Source organism: Geospiza fortis, unplaced genomic scaffold, assembly GCF_000277835.1.
Source record: "Geospiza fortis unplaced genomic scaffold, GeoFor_1.0 scaffold429, whole genome shotgun sequence".
NCBI classification, from domain to species: Eukaryota; Metazoa; Chordata; class Aves; order Passeriformes; family Thraupidae; genus Geospiza; species Geospiza fortis.
Window position 1 is genome coordinate 605,765 of NW_005054411.1, and position 24,227 is coordinate 629,991.

Below are 24,227 nucleotides of genomic sequence, written 5' to 3' on the forward strand. Positions count from 1 at the left end.
GAGCTTCCTGAGCTGGTCTTCTAATATAATTGTGATCATAGTGATTAATCAGCTTAGGTTTAGTATTATGTACTATATATGCATCATGGATATTGCTTTTCACCTTACTGGTTTCCTGCTCAGAAAGACTTCAAACTACCAGTGTACTGACTGTAACCAGAAGGATATAGGTGCCCTAGCTTCAAGTAAGGTTGCATACAAATATCTGTTATTTTTCATATTAAACTGATCAATTTTATTTAATCTCTCTCTTTTGTGATTAAGAGGGCAGATTGAGAGATTAAAAAAAAGAAAGAAATCAGTTTAAATTTTCTATTCTTATCTGCCACAAACTTTATGCAAAAGTCATATGGGAATGTTGAAGAACAATGAATTTCCTGTGTTCATGATACAATTTACATTTACAAAAATGAAAAGGTTTAGATACTGAAAAATTATCTCACAGACTTTAGCATTGTAATAGAATAGAGACCTTTGTGTATTGTTTCATCATAGAGACCTTTTCCTCAGTTGGATTTGCCACTGAATTTTCACTTTTTTTAAAAATTAAATTCTCAGTAGACTCGCAGTCCCAATAAAAGTAATTTATTTCACATGTGTTATTTTTCATTTTGCTGAGAAAAAACCTCTAAGTCTTGACCATGTTTTGAAATAAAAATATTATTTTTAGGGCAGTACAAATATTTTTCTTTTTATTTTAGAACCAGGTGACTCCAAAAGAGAGAAGAAGGAAAAAAAGGGCTATGGAAAAATGCATTTCTTTCTCTGTGCTGCATTTAGGATGCAGTCATGCCCCAGGAGCCTGGAGATTGCTGTTATGATGTGCCTGAGCTCAGGGATCCAATTTTATCTACGTATAAACCTTCCTCCCACTTCTCCTAAAGTGTGCTCCTCTGGTTTGCGTAGAAAGATTTTTGCAAGAACTCTCCCGAGTAAGGGCATTTGAGTACGAGTCTGGCCACAGCTATTTACAAGTTCGGGTTTTGACTGAAGTGAGTAATTGAATCACATTGAGCCTCTGAAGTTTGCCTTTTATTTATATCTTCCCCCAATTGTGTGGCTCGGTCTGCCATTGGCTGCTGTCCCTGCAGCCTACCCGAGGGCTCTGCAGTTACATAAGGCTCTGTCTGCTGGGAGCCTATATAAAGCCTTTTTGCATGCCAGCAAGAGGCAGAATTTTACCATGATCCAAGTCCCACTGCTTTAGTTTGCTCGAGCAGGAAGATTTGACTGAAGATATCCTGAAACTGGAACCCAGGCTGGTCTGTTTGCCAGCCTGTGCTTCACAGCTGTCAACCTCAGCTGCAAGTGGCAGCTACTGTGAGTAGCTTCTGTGCATTATGAAGAATTTTTCATTTCCGATGCAGGATAACACACATCAGACCGAGAGTCCTCCTCCTCACAGATTCCTGAGTTTGACAAATCGGTCAGATCCTATTGGAAGACCAGAAAGAGATGAGCAATTAGCTCAAGTAGAGATTGCTGTACTGGGGGTCATATTTCTGACAGCGTCTGTGGGCAATTTCATTCTCATACTGGTGCTGTGGCGAAGAAGAAAGAAGCTGTCTAGGATGTATGTGTTCATGCTTCACCTCAGCATTGCTGACTTAGTGGTAGCCTTTTTCCAAGTGCTGCCTCAACTCATATGGGATATTACAGATGTTTTCATAGGGCCAGATTTCTTGTGCAGAATTATCAAGTATCTACAACTGCTGGGCATGTTTGCCTCTACTTATATGATAGTGGTCATGACAGTGGACAGATATCAAGCTGTTTGCTACCCTATGGTCACTTTCCAGAAGAAGAGAGCTCTCTGGAATATCCCCATTTGCAGCAGCTGGTCTATAGCACTGATTCTTAGCCTACCACAGGTATTTATCTTTTCTAAGACTGAAATATCTCCAGGTGTCTTTGAATGTTGGGGTGAATTTATTCAGCCTTGGGGCCCAAGGGCATATGTGACTTGGATTTTTGTAGTTATATTCTTCATTCCCTCAGCAATCCTTATCACATGCCAGGTCAAGATTTGCAAAATAATCAGAAGAAATATAAATGTGAAAAAACAGAATGAATGTGAAGCAACAAATCAGAATCAAGTCCTGCCATCCCGAGCAAGCAGTGTGAACTGTATTTCAAAGGCTATGATCAAGACAGTAAAAATGACAGTGGTGACAGTTGTTGCCTATGTTCTCTGTTGGTCACCTTTCTTCATTGCCCAGCTGTGGTCTGTGTGGTTCCCCAGCATCCTGACTGAAGGTAAGATGCTCTCCCTCCTCAGCCACAGCTGCAGAGCAGGCTCTCACACTGCTGTCGAGTGCTTTATGTTTGCATTTTGCTTTTGTGTAAAGCTTGCCTGTGGTCATTTGAGGAGGATTAAAAAGAAATACCTGGATTTATTATCTCCTTTATTTAATTAGATACGGGGAGCATCCTGTGTTATGTGATCAAAACATCATGTGTCTGTTTTGTGAGTGTGTGTTGAGTGATTAATAATTTAAAGATTCATGAACAGCATGGTGAAAAGTATCATGTGCTGCAGCAAAGCCTCAGACTTTCAGAGGTTATAGGTGTAATAGCAGTATTTTGGGTTCTTGAGGTGAAAAGAAGCAATTGACTATTCAAAGTAATTAAATTATTTCTTATTTACTGGGTAGAACAGTGGAGTTATAAGACATCTGATTTTTTTTACTATTGAAATCATATTGATAAAATCTCTGTAGTAAACTATGAAACAACCAAAAGTCATCAACCAGCTGTTCATAAAGCAAAAAAGCAAGCCTGAGACAGTTATCAAATACTATGTTGTAAACAAGAATGGGCTTGTCAAATTTATGCTATTGCCTCTTTGTGAAAGGCAGACTCTATATGTGACTTTAAAATCACCTAGTCTAAATAAAGAGAAAAAAAAAGAGAAAAAATATAATCATCCTGCCTGATAAAAACAGTAGTTTCTGAATTTTGTTTTAAGAATTCTTCCTGTCAGTGTGAATTTGAGTCTTATTCTACATACATTTGTGTCAAAATATATACCTGTATTTATTTGTATCTGTTTAACAGCTTAGTAATTGCTTTTAAAATTAATGCAACTGAATAAAAAAAGAGCTATATGAAACTATTTAACTCTGAATGCATACAATAAAGTGTGCTTTATACCTTCAGCAATTGCAAATTTCATTGATATGGGAATTTCCTACTATTGGATTGGTGTTGGCATAATAATAGATACAGCAGAAAGCAGCAGACTGTGAAAATGTGACTTATATTTATAAGAGTGCTTTATTTAGTCTCTTATTCCTTTAACTGTTTTGTTCTAGGTTCAGCATTCACCATTATAATGCTCCTTGGCAATCTAAATAGTTGTGCCAACCCATGGATTTACATGTATTTCTGCGGCCAGATTCCACATTGCACAAGTAAGCAGCTGGAGAATACCTCGGCTCAAGAGGAATCCGTGTTCACGGGAAGCATTCATCTCGCAGACAGAGACCCTGAGGAGAACAGTACCTCTGCATAAGTGCTGAGGGCTTGTTGTTTTGTTACATATGCTCTGTTCACAAGACATATTGATATTTTACCATCAGCCCTTATTTTGTGGATAAGGAAGCTGAAAAATTGTTTTTTGTTGTAAAAATATATTTCTCTGCAGTTTGTAGCATATTTAGGAAGTTTCTGTGTTGTGCAAGCCTGACTCAGTGCTTCAATCACCACTGTCTTATAAGAATGAATTTCTGTAAAGACTGAAAAAGATATATAAAGTATCTTAGATATTTCGTGTCCTAAAGTACTTCCCCATCTGTGATTCTGGATTTCTAAGAAGTAAAATTTTATTACTACCTGATTCAACAAATTGAAACATAATTGAAAAGAAACCTGATCTAATTAAACTTGAATATGTTTTCAGAGTGAGCCATGAATTGTTCATCACTCTGGTGTGATTGAGGGACAATGACAAATCTTGAGAAGGCAGCACGAAGTCAGAAAAAGCTTTTGCCAGATCTTAATAGCACCTGGTTTAAATTGACTCTTTATGTACATTTATAAAATGCCAAGCAGCTCAATATAATTTAAACAAATAAAAGAATTTGGTGTGCTCATGACATTGAACCCCTACTTCAGTTTCAAATTCCATTGTGGATTGCAGGTATCAGCAGCATAGCAGCAGTTCAGGTTTTTTGGCTTCACACCATGGGATTTAAATTTCCATGCATTTCCTGATGTGTAAGCAGTTAACTGGACACCTACACACACCCCATACACACACATATACATACTCTAAATAAAAGTGGGTGCTAAGAAAGGCACTTTCATTTGGCATTCAGACCCATTTGTTCTAGCATGGGATTTATTGACAGAGAACCAATTATTATTTTATTCCTTAGTATCCTTTTAGGTTCAAATTCAAATATTTCCCTTTGCTGTAAAAATAAATCTGCATATCTTTATTTCAAATGCCATTTGGTTGCTGGTTTGTGGGTGTTATATGCAGGTAGCTATTTATTTCCTTTCAATGTCTGCAATCTGATCAGAGGAATATGGAAGGAATATAGCAAAGCTCTTTCAGGTGAGAATGGATCTGCAGGGACTCTGTGGCACTTACATCTGGTGACATGTAATCTGTCTACATTATACTGCGTTTCATCACGTTTCTGTCTTCTGAGTGCTAGCAGTCTCAAATTTCAGTAGAAAAGCTATAAAATCGTGGGGTTTTAATAGTCTTTAAATTGTACTCAAAGAAATATTGATTTTAACTAAATACTGATCACATTTAGCGAGTACTGAGAAATTCTGCTGTACGGTGAATAGTAATGCTTCAGGTTAATTTATGCTGAAATGACTGCATATTCAATGATTTCTATTCTCTGTATAATTAGATCAGGTAAGGGCAAGAACCAAATATTGCTGTTCTTTATAGTGGGAAAAGCTGGTGCCCCAGCCCAGCTGACAAGTACAGGTCTCCAGCTGTTAGGAAGAGGAAGAAGGTGGGTGAAGGTAGCACCAGAGCCAGGCAGGAATGGGGAGGGTTTGTATGAAGGTTTTACTATAATTATAGCTGGTAGATTTTTTTTTTTTGCTGTTTTTTCTCCTCTCCCTTCAATTAGTAGTTAATAATTCTACTCCACAAAAAATTCCCTGTTAGAGCAAATCTGTAACTCAAGTGAATGTCCTCATCTGGGGTAAGAATATCCAAGATACAATCCATTCTATTGATAGGATATTGATGCAGCCCCTCACTGACTTTCTAAGATTTTCAGTCAATTAGCTCTTAGTGAAGTTTTCCCTTATGACTTAATCCAATGGTTAATGGTGGGGTTTTTGGTTTTTTTTTTTTCATTTCCTTTGATTGTAGTTAGTTACACAGCATAATATGCAGACTTGAAAGGAACTGTAAACAGAAATGCTTCAAGGAATCACCTGTGTTGCTCACTACTGTATTGGCAGCAAAACTCCTCAAAAGGCATTAATTTGCAAAGAAAACAGGCATTCAGATTGTGTGCAAAGAGTCATCCAGATGCAGAACTGGTGGAAGCCACAGACTTCTGTTCAGACACCACAGTGGATTCATTGTGCCATTTGACACCACCTGATCTGATCTCTGGTAGAAGTTTAAAGGTATAATTTCTACTATTTACATTTCTGCATTGCTGGTATATTTGTTACCAGCTGTATAAATAATTTGGTAGAGTTGGATTTTGCAAATAACAGTACCTCGATGTGTTCATTAAAAGTCTGAGAGAAATGTTAACTGTCCCCATCACAGATATTTTAATCATGTAGTGAATGAAATATCAGACCTTTTTAAGTTCAATGGTGATTTTTCACTATCTGTAGTGTTCAAAACACTTATATTTTTGTCTCTCAAGTGTTTTCTTCCTGATTTTTTCATTTTTCTTCCCCTGACATCAGTCCTGCTCTTAAAAAGAAAACTAAAGGTTGCACTATAGCGCAAAGTTCAGGCTATGGATACTTTTAGTTTCAGTCTCTCAGGAGGTATTTGAACAGAGATATTCCTGCTTTTTCTCTTAGGAAAATGAAGTGGGCTACATTTTCCAGATGTACGTCCTCATCCCACATGCCCTGCCCTGCCTACCCCATGGGTAGCACTGACTAACAGTCTCAGTGGGGAGTTTTGTTCAGGTCCACTGTTTTTCCATCAAAACTAATTTTCAAATTATGGGAAATTCATTTGGGTAATTTTTTTCCTTTCCTTTTTTATTTTTAAAAATCATTATAGTGTGCCCCTTTCAGGACTTCTCTTATTTCTTGAAAAAAAAAAGACATTTAAAAATAAAATAAAATTTTTCTCTTTGTAAATTTCTCCATCAGTGCTCTTGGAAGTTGTTGTTTGAACATCTTGTGCTCTTGTTTTACTTTGTATTTTGAGTCTTCATCTGAACTACGTATTTTTCAATTCACTGCACTTAGATTTCCAGCAGGTATTGCAGTATCTCATTAAGAGAGAGGGTTGACTTTGGCACAACGCTGTAGTCTGGCCAAGGTTTTTAATCCATATGGGAGAGTCAGTAATTCAAACATATGAGTCCCTAGGAGCACTGTGGAAGCCCATAAAAATGGAAAAAATCCAATTATCAGATGAAAGCCTTTCTCATCAAAGCCTAGGTTCTGTTTTCTCACACAAATAAATTCTGAGTAAAAAAACCCCAAGTGTTCCCAGTCCTGAAATGAATGACTATGTTGTTGATGCTGGCACTGTGACATGCTTTCTGGTTATCTGGGTGGGGATTTTTTTTTATTTTCCATGGTTTTGTTACTACTTGGGAAAGGCACAGTTCACTAAAAGGAATTAGATTCTTCCTTAAAAATTAGTAGTTTATATTTTGCGGTACAGATAAGAAGAATGAAAGACAATGTAATCTATTGGTTCTGTATAGATTTATTTTAGGAAAAAGAAACTACAAAAACAACCTAGTAGAATGAAAAGAAAATCCCAACATGTTTTGCATTATTAACAGAATATTTTGATCATTATTTTATTCTACAGAACTGCTTATGTATTTTCATGGCCAGTCCCAGTTCACATTCTTGTAAATAGTGAATACTGAAGATAAAAGTGGTGCATGATAATCTTTTTAATCTTGCAATGAAATAATGCTGAGGAATTTTAAAGATGGTGCCAAAATAATGTCCTGACAATTTCACTTTGGTCATTTAGTTCTTACAAGAGAAGCCGGTTATCGAGTGGAATAAACTGCTCCTGTGTCTGCATTGTTAGGGAACAACTGGCAGAGTGATATGGAGACACAAGTTGGAACCGGCAGGGTTTATTCTGTGAGCCAAACACGGCCGTAATCTCTAGTTGTCAAACACATAACCAGGACAAAAGGGTCCTCAAGAGGTTGTGAATGTTAGCTACTTTTGGCTTAAGGGTGTCATGAACTGGCAAAGGCAGAGCAGGATGACCCAGCTTATCAGTTCATTTAGGAAAATTCAGTTTGGGTTGGATTCCTTAGAATAGAAAAAAAAAATAAAAGAAAGAAAGTTGTTTTCTGACTTCATAAGGTAGAGATTTGGGCCTGAATGCCCTGGCTATCTACAGGAAACATCCATGATTATGAAACAGATTGTTCATACAGCAGTAAAACAAGATTGCAAACAGTTCAAATAGGAATTATGTTACTTGTAGTAATGAGACCACAAATAATTTATTCTCTACTGAGGATCTATTTATGATGATCCATAGCTGATCTATATAGATTTGAATTGAAAGGAAATCATGGTGTTAGGAAATCAGAAATAAAGACTGATGTAATCTATCCTACCAGATCAAAACTCTGACTGCCATTCCAAATTGCACATCTTCTGCCCTATGTGTGTCCAGCAACAAGTCCCTCTCTGCTCTCCTGGTCCCTGGTAGAACTTCATGATCTGCAAAATACTTCCCAAATTCCACCTGCCTTAATCTCTTGCTAAGGTAGCCAAGGTTATCTCCACTTCGAATCTCTGAAACAAAAGGGCAGAAGCTGTGTCTTTTCTCTGGGCTTATATGATGCTGCTGTGTTTACCACTTGAGGACTTTGTAAAGGTCATCTCATTAAGGGGGCAGATTCTGGACATTGTTACAACCCCTCCAAAAATTGTTATTAATTTGCACTTCACTCCTTAGGAGCCAAATAAAGAACAGACTTTGAGTGAAATTAAGTAGCCAAACCCATTCCCTCGTGCCTCCTTTTTTGCCAATGCAGCAGACCAAGGCATATGCTTTCTGCCAGTAGGTTGTAGCAACTAAGTTAACTGAGGTACATCATCCATCTCCATAATGAACTTTGGGGGCAATGTTCATTGCCTTTCTTTTCAGACTTCTTGCCTTTCCATCCAAATATTGTCCTAGAGATACAGTGCAAACACATTCAAGTGCAATTGTACTCACCAGGAGCTTTTTTATATCATGGCTCACACTTTGAACAATCTTTAGCCTTTTGAATTTGTTTCTTGCATCCATTTCAGTATACCAAAAATTGTTAAAATTGTGTGTTACCCAGATTTTAGCTACAAATCTTCTGAATTCTGTGTTAACAATGCAGGAATCAGTAGGACTTTGTGGAGGAAACATTACATTGGCATCTGGGGAAGAAGTTTAAAAATGCCAAACAAAAACATTTGAACTTGAAGAACTCTGGAAATTATGGGTGGGGAGGTGGATATAACTAGAAAGACATCTCCTTACATGCCAGTGACCACTTTTCAAGACAATAGATGTAGTAACAAAGACCCAAGAAAGAAGTGATATTCTCGTCATCATTGCTATAGTTTCCAACATTGTGATCATCATCACGATCATCACCATCATCACTATTATTTAAATGAAATCATCATATATCCTGCAATAAGTTTTAAAAGAAAACATATTTAGGACAGTGTGATGTATGTAGACCAGTTATGAAGCTGAAATATGAGAACCATGATTTCAACCACAAGTGTACATTTTGTATATGATGCTGCTATTTCATTTAGCTTAAAGGATTAAGATAATTTTTTTTAGTTTCAATATTATTGCTGTGCATTGAATTCCATTAAACTACCTTAAGATGAAATTTGGTGCAAAATATTAAAAATTTGTTTCATATTTATGTATTTACTTGGATATTAAACCAACATTTTTGCTTTAAGATGCTGTTCTTGTATTGCTTAGCTTATTCATGGGTTATTGTCCCTATCACTACCTTTGAAGAGATGCTAGGAGTAAATTATCTGCTAGCTATCACAGTACATTGGAAATATTTGCCCATGTCTCTAATTATGTTAATAGATGTTTGGCTTTAAATGATTTAATGCTGAGTAGCTCCAGCTTTTGACTTACTGATGGGAAAAAATGTACTTTTTCATGGAGAATACAAGCTTCTGGCAAGCAGAGTCATGATTTGAATGCACTGCCTATTGAAACATTTAATACAAATTGCAGTCTGCTGGGAATGTGATTCATATTCTGATCCTTTCTTGACAAGACTCAAGTTCTGAGTTGATAATGGTTTATCTGTAACTATCTCTTCTCAAAAAATATATAAGAAAAACCTCAGTTATTTTTTAGCTCAGCAACTGTGAGTACCGAATCTTGGAGTTCAACGCATTTGCTGTGAAAGATGAGGTTAAAAACATTATTGTAGCATTTGGGTTTGTTTTGTTTGCATTCACACGAAGAATTAATGCTGGATTGTATGATCCTTACAAGTAAATTGTGCCAAAGGAATGATAGCATGGCAAGTGGAACACTTAGAGCTCTGGGCTCACAGACTCATAGAATCATTAAGGTTGGAAAAGACCACCACGATTATCAAGTTCAAACATTAATCCAGCACGATGTTCACCAGTAGACCTTATTCTCAAGTGCCACATCCAAATGCCTTTTAAACCCTTCTAGGGGTCATGATTCCACCACTGCCATTCGCAGCCTCTCCAATGCCTGACAACTCTTCCAGTGAAGAAGTTTTTTTCTAATATGTAATCTAAGCCTCCTGTGACACAACTTGAGGCCATTTAGAATGGTCCCGTCACTTGTTACCTTAGAAAAGAGACTGATCTCTACCTCACTCCTGCTGGAATGTTAGCATGCATGTGCATAATGCACTAGGTTAATGCCACAGATCTGCCACAGGACTGCTCGGCAGCTGCTCCTGTGCATCATGGAGGAAGCATGGCCAGCATGTTCTGTACACAGTTTTTAGGAAATTTCCCTCCCAAATGCTCCCCAAGCAGGAGTAAGTTGGCACTAGGAGTCCACATGAGCTAATGTTGCATAATGTAAGGGTGAAGCACTCTGGATTTATATTTTGAACAGTGGTGACAAAGAGATGACCAGAACTGGACCATTTGTATTATTAACAAGGCTATCTGCCCATGGAAGTATGAACACAATGATCAAGGAACATCTCAGGTGCATGTCCATGCTGAAGGCACTAGCACAGGCATATCCATAGCTATTTTCTGTGCTTTTTTTGTGTCATGAAACAATGCATTGAGTATCCAGCTGGGCATGAACACACCAAAATGAGCAGTGTGTGAAAGCTGACATCACTGTGGACAAGTCCTGCTGGGGTGCCACTGCCTGTTTCAGGAGTTCAGAGGGCAGAGGTGCTTTGTGGCCAAACACTCTCCCCACCTTCACCTCTTATTTATTCCATGAGGATAAAAGGAAGACACAGCACATAGTTGCATCCCTGCAGCTTAAAAACATATAGATGTGTAAATATCTTCATCTTTTGACTCCTTTCACTGCAATGTTACCTTAGTCTGATACTTCTGGCCTGTAATGTCACCTTAGTTTGATACTTCTGGCATTGCTCCCAAATGATTCTGCAAGAGAAGGGAATTAAGCTGTGATAGAGGTTTTGCTCTGCTAAGGATGAGACAGTTAAACTCATCTTACTTGCAATTTAAGCAAGGACCATGAAGAGCTGAATTTTGTTTTAATTACCTGAGGGACACTAAAAATTAGATTTTCAGTCACTGAAATTAAGAAACCAGACAGAGTAGCTAACTTATTAATTTAGTAGCTTCAGATTTTCCTTTAATAAAGAGTCTTTTCTGTAAATTAAAGTAGATGAGCGAAATATCATAAATGTAATATTAGCCTATTCCTATTGAATTTTCAGCTGTGCTAAGGCTGCAAGATAGAACTAAATCATTGATAGAAGACAAAGAATTAACTTGAGACTTTAATATTTAAAATAAATACCATATTTTAAGTGCACCATCTGTAAAATAACTGGAGGCACAAAAGGACTATCCATAGAAAGCTATAGAATACTATTTTATAAATCAATTTCTAAGGTAAATATATAATTTTACACTAAAAATATCCAGATATTTTTAAATGCCAGATATAGATATGTTTATATGTTAAAATTTAATCTTGTGATTTGATGCAAACTGCATCTTGTAATACTCTGATTTTTTTTTTAAACTGTGCTCCAAAGATTTAAATATTTTCTCTGCCTTCAGGTTAAGAAATCAATTACAAGTTTATGAATGCAGTTTTGTCCTGGAGGGAAATGTGGAGTAGATTCAGACAGAAGTTTCAGAACTGAATTGCATTCAAATTATTCATGAACATTTTGCATCTGTAAGGGACAGGAATTGTGCAAGCAGTGCTGTTTTTCTAGAAGTTTCAACATTTCTCTAACACTGAACGTCATGAAAATATATTGTTAGTATGCTAAGTGGCTAGAAAGTGTCATAATATAAATATCCCTTCTATTGTGTCATAAAGTGTATAAATCTCCCTTACCTTCCTAGTTAATTTTTTGGCACTGTATAATTTCACATTTTTTCAATTTTTGTTTACCTTGTAATAATAAAATAGAAAAATGAAAAAGAAATAATTCTGAAAATTCTTTTCTGAAAATTATTTTGAGCTCTGCTTCTTTAAATTCAGCTCTTCATGGATTGCTCCAGAACTCTCAAAATTAATACATTCATTTCATTAATTCAAGTTATTTTAAAGTGTCTCAGTTCTCTGGTGTCAAAGGTAATGTAAGTGTTTAGAGGAGTTTTCATTAGTGGCAAAAATATTTAGACTTCACTGTTTGGTTGACCCTGTCTGGTTGTGCAGTGACCAAAGTCACTCTATCTCCTGCTCAGCTGGAAAAATGAGGGAAAATAGAATGAAAGGTTTGTGGGTAGGGATAAAGACAAGGAGAGATCACTCACCATTTGCTGTCACAGGGAAAATAGTCTCAGCTTGGGGAATTAATTCAGTGTATTGCCAATCAAAATCAGAGAAGGGTAGTGAGAAAAAACCAAATCCTAAGCCCCACCTTTTTCCCTCCATCCTTCCGTTCTTCCCAGGCTCAACCTCACACCCGGCTTGTCTCCCTCCTCCCTGCAAGTAGGACAGGGGGCAGGGAAATGGGGGTTGTGGTCAGTTCATCACATATTGTCTCTTCTGCTCTTTCTTCCTCCTGGGGATGACACTTCCCAAATGTTTCCCTGCTGCAGCATGGGGTCCCTGCCACAGGTGACAGTCCTTCATGAAGTTCTCCAATGTGAGTCCTTTCCTTGACCGGCAGTTTTCACAAACTACTTCAGTGAGGATCCCTTCCAGAGTCAGTCTTCCAGGAGCAGACTGGTGGAGTGTGGGTCCTCTGCAGGGTCACAAGTCCTGACAGCAAACCTGCCCACCCCCCGGACATGCTGCACACTCAGACTGCGAAAGATCATCCACAGATGAATGTGCTTAATGTATTTCATGTAATGAACATGATAAATCAGAAAAATGGCTTGATTAAAAAAAAATAATTATCAAATCCAAGGTTTGAAACATAGTGCATATGCACATTTAGACACAGAAACAAACAAATCCTCCACTTAGCAGAATTGCCATTCAGGAGAAATTGCCATTCAGGAGAAGGTACTTACAAAGCTTTTTCGTGTCTTAGATTATTTAAGACTAGACCACTTACTACAAGAATAAAAATACAATAAAGTGCAAACATGATGATTGCTCAATCGCACAACATCCCTATAAACAGAAGTTTGTCTCATTTGTCTGTATTAAAGCATGTTTTGGCAAAAGGGTGCATTATGTGGAAATCTGTGGTTTCCTTTGTAGTCTCTGGGGAAAATAGGACTATTTGTCCTTGAGTAGGCTTTAAAACAATATTGTCAAATACTTTAATGTGTCACATGCAGAATGATGTTTAGGAGCCAGTTCCATGCTATGTGACATTAGCACAACAACATCCACATGTCCTGGCAGTTGTGGGTTGCTGTGTAATTGAGTGGCACATTTGCAGCCTGCCTCAATACCAAGCAGATACATTTAAGGAAGCACAAATGGCAGACAGCAGGCAGTTGCTAGCCAAGCTTTTCTGTAGCACACATGCTACAGAACAGCAAAACTATAAGAGAGATGAAAATATAGGTTTGAGGGTCAGTGGACAATGCCAATTTGTATGACACAATTGCAAAAGCTTTTGTGCCAATTTTTTCCTACGCCCATGAGAACATCTACAAATTACATAATAACTATTAAAGTTTACAGCTTTCCCCTTGGCAGAAGAACAATTCAAAATTTAAGCTGTTTATATTACTCTTTTTTAAATGTCTGTGGTTTGAAGTGGATTGCTGCTTGAACAACTGGTACCTTTTTTCCCTAAGTCTTGGGAATTTTTTCTGAAGTTTCATAGTGTTCTGTTCAAAATTGAAGTTTCAATAACAAAATCGTAATGTCAGAGCCAATGAGTATCTAGTGAGTAACAACAGTCTGCCATCTTTTGGGTCTCCTAATCTTAGGTCTGGATGAAAACATTAGGATTCAATGTAATGCAAAATTCTGAAAAAACCTTGTGAATTGTCTTCAGGGGCTGCTCAAGTCCCTGGCATTCTCTACATAATATCTGGAGGAAGAGGTGAAGAGGTGATATATATATTTTTTCTTCTGCAAGGGAAATGTGGCCATATAAGTAGATTTCTGGTCCACACTAATGTGTTTTTCAGACAGGGAGAGACTATTATATAAACCAGTTATTCTTTTCATTGTCCCCTTATCATATACGCTATGAAAAAAGAAGTTCAAAACAGCCTATTAAATATGATTCTACTGAATGCTTTACAAATAGATAAACTATTGCTTCCACATGATATTCACATTTTTAAGAGTAGGTGGCCAAATATAGAAATTAGTACATTAGTAGGTGGCGAAATATAGAAATTATGGACCCTTTTCAGTCAGACAGTAATCTGAAAGTGTGAATATTTTCTTAGCAGAGTTTGTTTGCTTTTCACTCTATGCATGAGCTATTGAACACAGAGGCTTCCAGCTGTTCTGTCCTTCAGCAGTTTCAGCCCAGATACAAAGCCAGGACTCACAAATAACATTACCTAAAATTAATTCTAGCAAGTAAATGAGTGAAATCTTTTCTGCGTTCATCAGCTACCCATGGCTCTGTATCTTAAAGTGACAATGCAATGCAATATAAAATATGTATTTTAGATACCCATAGTGATGTAGTTAGAGGAAGAGGCCAAGATAGGTGTCCTTTTAGAAAAGGCAGCCTTTGAAGTGTAAGTCTTTAAAAGAACACCTTGTTTATTGAAGAACAGAGATTGATTCACAAATATAATTTTAAATACAAATCAGTTATAATATATTCTTAGAGGTCCTTCTGTTTGTCTACCTGAATATGAAAACAGTGAGATTGAAATGGATAGGAAAAAACAAAATGAGACAGAGGAGAAAGAGTAAGAGCCTTTAAAGTATTCTATAAAAATGTGAATACAATAATCATGGAGAATAAACAGAAAGGGGCCCAAGGATACCAGCGAATGCACTTGAAGTTCAATCTAGCTTCATAGTTTCAAATACAATCTTTTGTGTAAATCTCATTATTTATTTATGTCTATTGTAAAAGCAGATTGGTGGCTTATTCTGAGAAACATATCAAAAACATTAGTTCTTCTATAAAGTGTTCTTAAATGGGAACTACTAAGTTTGAAGAGTATGGAGCTAGTAAGGTTGTCTCAGATGTAATTTTAATATTCTAACAAGCCAGCCTATATCAAAGGAACTGGGTGTTAAGTAAAAGTATTCATTAAGCATGCCATACTTGTCTTATGGAATGGCAATTAGATGAGCAGAGGCTTCTCAAATCAGTAAGTATCCAATTACACAGTGAAGGCTTTTCTTTGGTCTTTGTTTGAAGAAAGTGAACTGTGCAAAGTAATTTTACCCCTAAATTTGTGAATGGGTTAGATTTTTTTGGTAGCAATGCAGTAGATGGCTATTGATATTTATCCCAGTTCCACCACCAAGGAGAGATAAAGATGGAAAGAAATAGTGATGGAAACCACAGGTCAGCTCAGACACTAGCCAGTGTGGAGGCAGAGACCCTGAGGCTTGGCTGCAGATGGAGTCAGAACAAGGTCCAAACAAAACCAGTAGCAGGACTGGATATTTGCTGTGCATTCATGATCAAGTACGTGATTACTTGAGGAAAATGGGCAGGTTTGAGTAGGCCTCAGGGCAGCTGCCTTCCATCCTCCATACCTGGTTATTCCTCAGATTTGAAAAATTGATTACTTTTAACTTTCCTTTAACACTGTCAGAGATATGTGTGTGAAGTGACTTTTTCAAATATTTGTAGATGTCATAATAAAGGAGTTTAGAGAATTCCCTGGAAATTCCTCATTTGACACTCTATGAGAAGTTTAGTGTGGATTTTGTTTGCTGGCTTTGTCTGAGACAATCAAATCAGTTGGAAAATTTGGTTCAAGTTGAGTGAAAAGTTGATTGAAAATCTTCAGCTAAAAAAGCATAAGAAAAAAATAGTACTATGACAAAATGGTCAGTTTTCATGGAAAGACTATCAATTTATGAAAAATAAATAAGGATTCACCTGAAAAATTAAACATGATTAGTCAATTTCATTTTTCAATAAATTAGAAGAGTCTTTCTATTTTGAATTTATCTCAATATTATTTTCAATGTGATATTTAAAATAATATGCTTTAGTTACTCAACTCCATATCTGAGAAAACAGTTGGCCCAATGTGTTACCAAATACAAAAGAACTGGGTATGCACAGATTTCAAAATCATCTGAGATCACTGTCTGGGTAGTCACACCCCAAACCTCGTATCAGCTCTTGAAAAGACTAGAGCTGAGTGGGTGCTCTGTAAATATAGATAGCATTGTAACCCCTCTAGAACTATAGGTCTGTCTCAGTTTTTGTGCCTCCTTTATACTGTTGCAGCCACTTGAGCTTCCAAAGGATATTTCTGCTAGATATACTGTATTGTGTGAAAAAGAATACTGAACTTAAACTTCTTGGATTTCAAATGCAAATGAGCAAGAAGTTAATAACCAGGCAATAGCTGAATCATAAATCTCTTATGGAAGAATAATATAGAAAAGCCTCTGGGCATAAGTAATGCCTTCATGTTTTGAAATTTGTTATACCAAGTGACCTGCTAGCTGTATGAACTGAGGATCCTTGTAATTTTTAGCACAGAGATACTTCATATTATAACAAAGAAAATGGCCTGATATTCCTCCCAAAGGAAAGGCATCCACTGGGAGTCATCATAGTTCGATGAAAAGGCACATCACTGAGAGGTAAGTCCTGCATTGCAATGTGCAATCATTTCCTCCAGAAATTTGTTCATCTTGCACTGGACACTGCTCCTTTATGGGGAACATGCCCAAGAAAAATCAAGGATTTATACTGACTTTAAATGAGGAGGATATTGTATCATGGAATCATACAATTATTTAGGTTGGAAAGGACCTTTGGAAAAGATGGAATCCAAACCCCTGCTCAGGATAAGTACAATTAGTTCAAGTTGCTCAGGGACTTGTCTAGCAGAGTGAGCAGCAGAGTTTATAACCACAAAGCCCTGTTTCTGTAACTAGGCAAGATCTACTTATGGAGAATTTAAGGAAGCTTATATAGTCTATTTTTCACTTATTAAAACCATAATATCTGCTTGTTATATTTCCTGAGCACACTCAAGTTATACCAATACACAAACAGTTGAGAAGCTTCCTGCTGTAATGGACTACATCATGACTTATTCTTTACTTTTGCATTTGAACTAGAGTTGCATGAATTATTTATTAGTATACTGCAAAGTTCTGACAATGTAGTGGAAAATCGTTTACAGATCCTTCAGCTCTATAAAGCCTTTTGTTCTCAGATTGCAATTTATGCTATTTCTATTTATTTCTAGGTTTTGTCAGCAAGGATTTCACAGGATGGGATGATTGGTCTGGATGCATTCTCAGAGCTAGTTCATCACTACTGCTGGTCTGCCACTTCCATAATCCTAGATTGGAAGTTTAGTAAATAAAGTGAAAACATTCAACTCTCTGGAGTTACTCTTTGTGCCTGATTGCCTGAATATGGCCCTAAAAAATTCATGCTGCTTGGCACGTATTTTGGAAGCCAATATCTAATTTAGGCCACAACTCTGCTCTTGAATCTGGGGGTTCTTGATTTTGGCTCCAGCCTTCAGTTCAGATATGACCCCAGACACATCTGACTGAGGTGGGGGGATAAGGACACCACACTGTCCTCACCCTTCCTATCTCCACACTGGTGTCCTTGCATCCACAAATAAGGCAAATGACCATGCTGCCCCCAGCACTTTCTCTGCCTGGATGGCTGGTGAATCAGCCTGGTGAGGGTGCACCAGCCCTGTGGAAGAGGTGGCACAGGAGTCCTAACTGGGAGGTTTTGTATGCAGTTAGGGACACAATAGAGGGAAGGAGCAGGAGACAATCTTGAATCTTTGGAGATCATCTCCAGACAAATCACCTTTCTGTTAACTATTCAGACAGAAAAGGTTAGCTGACTAATATAGTTGTCTAAAGCTGCCCTGTATTACTTTTCTGCTACACACAGAGATATAATTCTTTTAAAAGGTGTCTCAAAGTTGCCCAAAATAACAGCAAGATTGGTAGGGGATTGGTAAGCATGCTACCTTGAGGGATCCGCATAAACTCTGAATGAGAAAAGTTAACACTGTGGATGATAAAAATGAGCTTTTTGTCTGGATAAGATTAAATGTTTGGTGAGAAAAGACATGACAGGAGAGAGAGACAGAGAACATTTATTTTCTATTATGGGGGCAGATAGGCTTAGAAGAGGACTCATTTATCACTGATTGACAAATAGGCTAAATTTTTACAAATGGAGGAGTGATACTGAGATGGCTATATCCTTTTGACAACCAAGTGACAGATCATTCCTTGTCCTTGCCTTTGTTTCATTGTGATAGAATTGTGAACAAAGGAGGTATGATAAGTATTTTAAACCTTTATTGCATTTAAATATAAAAAATAATGGCTTTGGTGATTTATACAGAATCATAGAATCCTTTTATGTGTCAAAGTACTTTCAAGATCATCCAGTCCAACATCTAACCTAGTACTGCCAAGTCGACCAAATCATGTCCCTCCCACTCAGTCAGCCAAGGTTTGTTTAGGAAAATGAGGCTTCCTCTGCTACTTATTTTTCTTTGTTCCTTATGCCCACAGTTTCTTCAATTTTCTAGCTTAAAGTCAACCTAGTTACAATCAGATTCTTTTGTTTGTTTTTTGATGGTGTTTTACCATATTCTTGTCTTCATTGTAATTCTTAGTCCAAGCTTTAGATCATAAGCTCAAAACATTTCCAGAGAGGCCTTCTATCTTTCAGATGTCTTTTCATAGTCTATCTTTCATTTAATCTAAGCACACACCACGAAGATTCTTACTTCATTTCACTGTCAGTGTTACACAAAATCTTCACTGGGGTTTTTGTGGAAACAAATGTGAGTCATACTCCAGGCAGTAATGCCTTGTGTGGATTGTAGGCTTGACTGAGAGAAAAGAGTGAAGCTGGGAGATTGGATATCCAAAAAGGCAAACTTCCTTGTGATTTCAAGTCTATTTTGTGCATGTCTACTTGAAGTCTCCTACCTATGCACAGGTGTGTGAGGAACAGTGGCTGAGTGGGTACAGCTTTGGCATTCAGTATTTCTGGGATTGCCCAGGGCTAATGGGTGACTGTGGAATCTGGAGCCTGCCTATACCTCCAGTTTGGACAATAGCCATACCCAACAAGAGCGAATTTCTCAGGGACCATTGGCCCTGAAATTGTGTGGAAATTTGGCCTGTGGTGTCCTATGAATCTAAAACAGCTGACAATGACATTTAGAAAATTAAGTCAGTAGAGCAAGTGGAATGGCTCACAGGGCCCATGTCTGGAAAAGTATATGAGGGTAAACTGTTCAGCCTGTATATTACCCAAAACATTTACACACTGTTCTGCAAATGGATTATGTGATATTCTACAGAGCGGTACAAATAGATCCAACTCAGGCAAAAATACGCTGTGCAGGCTGCTTGTTGAAAGCCAGAGAGTGCAGATACAGATACAACACAGGCACATATGTAAATGCTATTTCAAATGCTTATAAAAATAGATACATTGAATTTCAAGGAGGCTTTTTGGAATCCCATCAGGGTAGGGTTTACAGAGCTTTTTTTTATGTTTTTAAACCCAGCTTCTATTTAAATGGATGGGAACTAAATATCCACAACTCTTATGAAGTTAAAAATGAAGAAATCATTAGTCACTTGGTGCCTCAGTTTCCAGGGAATAATAATTTTGCTTTCTTTCACCTCTCGGTTCTCTTAGCTAATTTGAGACTATCTCATGTAGAATGACTTCCATGTCAATTTACTCTAGAATCATCCTGGAGTTATGGAGAGGTTGACCAGCATATAGTTCTCCAAATTCTCTTTCTTGCTTGAGTTTTTTTGAAGATATGTGTGGCATTTGCCTCTTTCTGGTCATCAGTCTGGTAGTTATTCATCTCAATTAGGAATTCAGGCTAGCTGGTTTCCTACTCTGTCTACCTATTTCCTTGCAAACCAGGATGAATTGCACTTCCACATCGCGGAAATTGTTCTTGACATCAACCAGCTCCCCTGGGCATTTTTGCCTGTAAGAACAGCCTCCCAGGACAACCATTATAATACCTCCCTGAACAAGCATAACTCCACTAATCCTGAAGTTCAGGGTCCACAGTTTTTTAGAATAATTTAGTCTGGAATCACCTCCTGGAAATCATCTGGTCTCATCCCACACCCAGGGTGGGTCCAACCTACCGTAGGCTGCTCAGGACCACGGACAGAGGTTCCACAAAATACCTGGCCCATCTGTTCCAGTGTTTGACTATCTTCAGAGTTAAAAATATTTCTGTCTATCTACTCAGAATTTGCCTTATTTTAACTTGTGGCCCATGCTTCTCATCCTATCACTGAATACCTTCAGGAAGACTCTGGCTTCATCTTCCCTATACCCTTGCGCTTGTTACTCTGTTAGCATCCTCCCTTGCTCCAGGGTCTACATTGTGGTCACTGCAGCCCAAATCTGCCTTCAACTGCCATATCTCCAAACAATTATTCTTTGGTTTTGAGTAGAATATCTGTAGGAGTACCTCCCATGTGTGAAAAAATCTCCCTTACAACATTCCATAAATACCTCTATTGCATGGGTGATGAATAGCCAGAAAAGTTAATTTCTTATTATTTTTTACCTAGAAACTGAATGACTAAAGCTTGACTAAATTTCTAGCTTGGCCAAAGCAATGAACACCCCAAAACACACTATTTATTAGGCTGTGGCACTGACATGAGCAGCATAGATATGATACATAATTTTTCACAATTTAACTAGAAGGTGCAACTACAGTTATAATCTGAAAATATTTCCTGCCTTATAGGTAATGATGAACACTAAAGTCTATTTGAATTGAGTATCCTTATTAGAAACATTTCATCAGAAGTCATTGAGAATAAAAGTCAGAAACCAGACAAATTGGTCTTTTTTATACCCTGAGAGTTTATCTCAAAGGGGCAGAAAAGTCTTCTTGTATAATTAGTTTTGCAGCCAACCATTGAAACCAATAACTATAATTTTATTTCTGACTACCATTATTATTATGAGGCTGTTGTGCAGAATTTAAAATAATGATGAACACCACCTACTGATGGTTTTAAGTGTTGCAGATTGTTGTAGACTATTTGCTGTTTAGTGGTTAATTAGGACTAGGAAATCAGATAAAATGCAATGCTTTGGCTCTTCACATAGGAATATGCATCATTGTAGACTTATCTTGCTTCCTCAGCAGTCTTTAGTGAGACCATGGCTGAGATCTCTCCCCGGAAGTTCTGCAGGAAAGCAGTGGAGTAAAATATGGCTCCCTGGCAACCTTTTATTACGTAATCATTTTCCACTAGAACACAGTGGGAAACACAGCACAAAACTATATTTGGATGTATTTAGCCAAGAGATTTACAACTTTTGGGAAACTCCAAATAGTACACAATGTGATCATGCCTTCCTCAGCAGCACAGGCCACTTTGGGCATTTCTGATTGGCGTTCAGATCTTTACACTCGCCACTGCTGAACTCAGGATTTTAGTTCTTATCTTATTACACTTTAAGGTCTAAGTTCAGATAATCTGAAATAACATCAAAAGCCTATGGGTAAAAACATTTGTCCTTCTTTGTGTGCTGTAGCATAACTAGTGTGTTGCATGGTTTACAGATAAAACTTTTTCATAATAGTAAGTACTTCAGAAACTCAGGCAGCTCAAACCAGGCTTTGAAAATTAGTGCCTATTTCTCTTGTTCCCCTTGTGCCTCAGCTCCATATCTCTAAAGGAGGGCTCCTAACACCTACTGTCTCAACAGGATGCTGTGAAAAGGCAATTATATGCAAACAATGCCCACATACTGGAAAGACAAATACTACAGAGAAAGTCTATGAAGAATTCCCATGTTCAATGCAAAGTTTGATTGGTGTGTAACACCTCAAGCTTTAAGCTGATCATCAAACAGTAACCTTTTGAACTCTGTCTATATCTCAAATCACACAGAGATCTCAGAAAAAAATAGCAGCAATCATACATTGAATTTAATCCCTATTAAAGGCACAGGAAAGATATAGGCTTCTATATTGTCTACCAATATGTGTGTCATGGTGTGCATTATGATTATGCAGATTAGCCAGTCCATTCATCCATTTCATTTTGAAGCCTTAAAGCTCTTGCAGTCTAGCATTCATGTCTGTCTGTATATGTGTTTAGGGGAAGAAAATGACTGTCATTGTATGTAAGGGACTATATGCAGATGAGATGTTCCTTCGCAGTTTTGCAGTCTGTGTGAAGATTATTTTCATCACTACCTAGCCAAATGTGGCATAGTCTCCAAAAGAATATATTCACAGACTGATGATTTTCTGGCTCTACTAATGTTTGTTTTGTTTTATTTTTCTAATATTTTCTGTTATCAGCTGTTGATCTGTCATTTACATTTAGTTCAGTTATTATTGCTCTAGCAAAGATTTCATAGGGTATTTCTATCTTAGTAGATTCAAAAATTGCCAAATCATTACTATTGAGATATTAATTATTGTAAACTCTTTTGGAGATATCCTTTCTGATCAAATATAGTACATTCCAAGCCACTGAGACTGGACTATTTTTCCATGGTGCATGACAGTTTATCAATAAAGTATTCATTGATATTGACAGGATGTATGTACTGACCTGAATGTAGGTCTTATTTGAAAATGTCCTTATAGGTGGGGAAATGAAATTTAATGAAGGCAATTGGAACTTAGGATCTGTAACAAAGGGATCAAATGCATCTCTGTTTGGGTGTATTTCACCCTGAAAAGATGTATAAATCTTTTCAAATTTGTGCCTGTCAAGGATGGATCAGTATTTTCTTGGTTTATGACTTTGCATCTGCCAAAATCTAAGATCTTATTTTGCCTCTGTCACTGTGCCATTAATATAATAATTTATCCATCCTGGTGTCAAGACACTGGGTGCTATTTGCTGGGGACCTTGGAAAGTCAAAGTGGTATTACATTTTTATTTTCAAGTGTGTCAGGTGTATGCATTAAGGGGAAATAAATCAATCCCATCTGCTTCAAAATACTGCAATTAAAACCCATGTCTGATACCATTTGTTTGTGGAGAAAAAAGCTTAATTATATCAATATTTCTTCATTGCACATTTGTCCTGGATCTGCATCCATTTATTTCTACAGTGTTTATAGCATTCTTCATGGTGTCTCAGAAAAAAAATAAACTGTGCCACACAAAACAGTAATTTTAGTCACACATGAAAATTATCTTGCCTTGAAATTTTTCTGAGGGAGATATCATGTCACAGCAACTCATTTTTTATTGTACTTCTTGTAACATTAATCCATTTAATTCAGATTTCAGTTGACCCTAGCTCAGAAAACAATATGATTTGAGAAGAGCCCTGTATTATTCCTCTCTGATACAAGTTTTGGTAGTGTTCATCACTGCTGAGGGAGAACGAGGAGTTTGCTCTGACGTCCTTGGCAGTATTTTTCTCATTCTGGATGCAGTTGTGTGCAGCTGGGGGAGCCTGAGGTCTGTGTCTGGAGAGGGGATATGCTGCGGGCAGAGCATGGTTACAGAGCAAGGTGAGAACATGGTCCTTGGACAGAACATGGGTGCCTGAAACAAACAATATCAGCACGGGAGGTAAGGCAGGAAAAATGCCCAGCTATACAAAAGCATGTTTTTCTGTCAGGCTTAGTTTGTTTCCAGGGTGAAATGCGCGTGCATGACTTGTGCCTTTTTATTGCTAAGATGTTTAAATGGAAATGAAAAGTTTGTATAGGAAAAATTATAGCCTTCTAGAAACATAGAAATTAATTTTTCATTAATTAATGAGACTCAAGTGCAGTAAAATGTTAGCATGGAGGATGTGACCCCTTCTTCAGCTTTTGTGTCAGCTGTTTTCTTTGTGACTTTTACAGACTTTTGCACCAGACCAATTTTTTTTCCACTGCATTTCATACAGCAAAATCTTTTCAGTACTTTCAGTTTATAAAACTTCTATATATAAAATTTACTGCATGGAACAATTTATAAATGAGAATATTCCTTCTGCTTCATATCTTGTGGGAATCTCATCTGAGTGCTCTGTCTGTTACAAGAAGCAGTTCTGTAGGAAAGAGGGGACAATTTTGCACATTTTTTTTTACTGCCTAAGTAATTTTTCTTTTGAAAGATTTGTCTGTGAACTCATTTTGATTGTATTTTAGTTGAACTACCTGATATATTCTGCAGGACTTCACTAAAGATTCCCAGCAATGATTTCCCAAGTCACCAAACCTGTCATATCTCAGTGCAATAGTTTATTCTAAATAATGTCTGCTCGCTTGCAGTGCAG

The 24,227-nt window shown here is 37.3% G+C and overlaps 1 protein-coding gene across 1 annotated transcript; it reads left to right on the forward strand.

The window, feature by feature from the left end:
* The first annotated feature begins 1,068 nt into the window (after positions 1–1,068).
* On the forward strand, positions 1,069–4,114 carry LOC102037619 (arg8-vasotocin receptor-like). Its single transcript, XM_005426336.2, has 2 exons — positions 1,069–2,256; positions 3,315–4,114. Exons 1-2 carry the CDS (start codon positions 1,341–1,343, stop codon positions 3,512–3,514), a joined length of 1,116 nt encoding a protein of 371 aa, XP_005426393.1. The 5' UTR covers positions 1,069–1,340; the 3' UTR covers positions 3,515–4,114.
* Positions 4,115–24,227: the final 20,113 nt, after the last annotated feature.